General features: G+C 47.8%; 1 protein-coding gene across 1 annotated transcript in view; it reads left to right on the forward strand.

Annotated features, from left to right (window-relative positions):
* The window catches only part of ACR (acrosin), an 8256-nt gene extending 7836 nt beyond the window's left edge, over positions 1 to 420 (forward strand). The window contains 1 exon segment of the mRNA XM_017896422.1: positions 6 to 420. Coding sequence (XP_017751911.1) covers positions 6 to 173 — 168 coding nt within the window. The 3' untranslated portion in view covers positions 174 to 420.
* The last annotated feature ends 2924 nt before the right edge of the window (positions 421 to 3344 follow it).

Genomic DNA, 3344 nt, shown 5'->3' on the forward strand with positions numbered 1-3344 from the left:
CCGGCCCCGCCCCACCTCCACCCTCATCTACCACAAAACCTCCCCAAGGACTTTCTTTTGCCAAGCGCCTACAGCAGCTCATAGAGGCCTTGAAGGGGAAGACCTATTCCGACGGAAAGAACTATTATGACGTGGAGACCACAGAGCTCCCAGAACTGACCTTTACCTCCTGATATGACCCGGTTCTCAACAGACCCAGTGAGCGCTTCAGTGCTGAGAAAAAGGAAAGATGAAATAAATAAACATATATATATATATACACACAGACACATACACACATATCTGTATGTATACATGCATATACATAAAGAGATGCTTTCTGGACTTCTTCCTATCTCCCCTCCCAACTCAAACCCAAATTTCCCCTAAAAAATCTACCCTCTCTCCTTCACCCTACAATAAGGTGGAATTGCTTGTACATTAGTGCCAATTGTGTTTTTTAAAATCTGGATTTTTAATGCTGTAATGAGGTGACCTGGGGCTGTAGACCAGGAATGGTACTTATTTCTCACTTAGGGAAAATGACAAATGGTGAAAATAAAAGAGCCATTGCTGCATGTGCAAGTCAAAGGGGGTGGGCCTCCAAAACAGCAGCTGGGAGTGAGCTGACTGGGAAAGAAGGGGTGTGGGTCCAAGTCTTCTATCAGGAGGCTGTGTTCTCCTGGTGGTGTCGACGCCCACAGGGAAGATTCTGCACGCAGAACACAAAGGCTAAGGAGGCCACTGGGCCACCAAAACAACGAGTGTCTACTACCAAACACAATTTTGCTGTTCATTACTTGCCTGTAGTTAAATCTTAATAGTTCCTGGATTTGAGCAAATTTAAAAATGTATTCTTTGCTAGAGCTTTCCAGGAATTGCAATGGGGAATACTTTTTGGATGCCCCTGAGTGAGCTTTGAATGGCTTCCTTAGGATTTGGGGTTATTTATTTTAAGACCTTCCATTGCAAGGAACAGAAACCAGTTAGAGCCATTTAAGTGATAAGGATGAAAAGATGTCACACAGAACCAATAGGAAAGGCCAGAAGCAGATACCAAGAATGGTGAGGAACCCAGGCAAGGCATGACCCTGGTCTGCATAGAGTACCTGCCCCACCCTGCCCCATGCTGGGGGCAGCAGCATAGAGTACTTGGAACTGTTCACATCTATTTGCAAAATCCTGGGAAAGAAATCCTCCAGCCTGACCAATATGGTGAAACCCCATCTCTACTAAAAACACAGAAAAATTAGCCAGGTGTGGTGGCGGTGCCTGTAATCCCAGCTACTTGGGAGGCTGAGGTAGGAGAATCGCTTGAACCCGGGGGGCGGAGGTTGCAGTGAGCCACGATCACACCACTGCACCATTGCACTCCAGCCTGGGTGACAGAGTGAGACTCCGTCTCAAAAAAAAAGAGGAAATCCTGATAGGTTCAGGCCAACTGCTCACTCTGATCAGGGAGTAAAAATGCAAAACTGGACTGCTGGTTTAACCCCTTGTGAGACTGAAGATGGCAGGTCTCAGAAAGAAAACCTTGGCTCTTGGCTGCGCAGTCATTGCAACAAGTTTTCACTCGTACGTGTGTCCACCTAGCGGCTTGTATCAGTCAAGTGCAAGGTGGTCCTATGCCCCGGTTACCAAGACAGGTGGCAGAGAGGGTGCCATGGCAGGTGGGAGGAACCCTGACTGAGAAAGCTCAAAGGACCACGCCCAGGGTGTGCCCACCTGGACATCCGAGGGATGTGCCCACCTGGATGGAGCAGCTGTGAATCTTCATCTTTAAAATTTATTGGTCTACCTACGTTCAAACAAATACTCTGCTCCACCCCTCATAAGCTCTGTGCTCTGGGGAAGATGTGCCAGAGGGCTGTGTGACCATGAAAGAAGGACAGATGCGGAGCATCACAGCAGGGCTTGACACACCAGAAACATGCATGAACGTGGGCTGTCATTCATGGGCCAGCTGGTGGTGACTGCTGGTGCATACTCTTATGCTTACCTGCAGGGGCACTTTGGTGCCTGCCATTTTCCTCTTATGACCCCTGAAATGCTTTGGCCACATAGGAGGGCTTGCATATTGAGTCGAATGGCCCATAGCGCTGTAGGATAGTAACAGTTGATCACACTTAAAACATTCTATCTGCCTTGGCTAAGAGCTGGTGCTGCTGAAGTTGGAGTTGGTAATTCATTTTGTTGAGTTTTAGGCTCTCTCTCCTAAAGCCAGTTTCTTAATCTTCCTACTGGGCGTATGATCTTTATACCCTGGTGCCAGACACTTGACATTCTCTAAATATTAAGCATACAAAATGCAAGGCCCTGTGCAGAAGCTGTAACAGCAGCAGCTTGGGATTCACCCTCAATGACCCCGAGCCAGACACAGAGCCAGGTGGGCTTGCACACAGATGTATGGGGCGAGGTGTGCTGGCTGCGGTCACGAAGGGGTTTTGGACAAGTTGGGGTTGAGCTACAGCAGCAGCAGCTTTCTTCTACCCCAGAGACTTCACTGCTTCTCTTCTGAGCTTTCTGGGACCAGAGTTGATTTTCTTGGTTCTGTCTCCCCATAAATGCTCCTTGTCCTTAGTTTCTTCTCTCCCCAGTGACGGAGAAAATCTTACCCTGGGTCTATCACCTATAGCTGACATCTGGATCTCCTTGGAGAGACAGGGCCTACTCTCAAGGAGCACTCTATGGGAGACCATAGACTGGATGGAGAATTCAAGCCGTGATTCCTGGTGTAATATGGTGACGTATCACATAATCTCCTGATTTTTCACCATTCGTACTGCTCTATGACTTGCTTTTCCATTTAGCAAATATAGAGATATTTCTATGTTAGTGTGCAGGCCCATCTTATGTCTCTACATTGATCTTCCACAATAGGGACACTTATAAGACAAAGTGCCACAGTTCTTTTTTTTTTTTTTTTTTTTTTTTTTTGAGGCGGAGTCTCGCTCTGTCGCCTGGACTGGAGTGCAGTGGCCAGATCTCAGCTCACTGCAAGCTCCGCCTCCCGGGTTTACGCCATTCTCCTGCCTCAGCCTCCCGAGTAGCTGGGACTACAGGCGCCCGCCACCTCGCCCGGCTAGTTTTGTATTTTAGTAGAGACGGGGTTTCACCGTGTTAGCCAGGATGGTCTCGATCTCCTGACCTCGTGATCTGCCCGTCTCGGCCTCCCAAAGTGCTGGGATTACAGGCTTGAGCCACCGCGCCCGGCCCACAGTTCTTTTCTAGGAAGGAATGTTTAGCCTTCTGTGATGCATGAGAGTGTCCATTTCCCTACATCTAAGTCAACACTGTTCTTGTCAAACATGTCTATCTTTACCAATGTAATAGATGTTCCAATTTTCATTTTTAAAATTGACACT

This window comes from Rhinopithecus bieti, unplaced genomic scaffold, assembly GCF_001698545.2.
Source record: "Rhinopithecus bieti isolate Rb0 unplaced genomic scaffold, ASM169854v2 scaffold_28822, whole genome shotgun sequence".
In the NCBI taxonomy this organism is placed as follows: domain Eukaryota; kingdom Metazoa; phylum Chordata; class Mammalia; order Primates; family Cercopithecidae; genus Rhinopithecus; species Rhinopithecus bieti.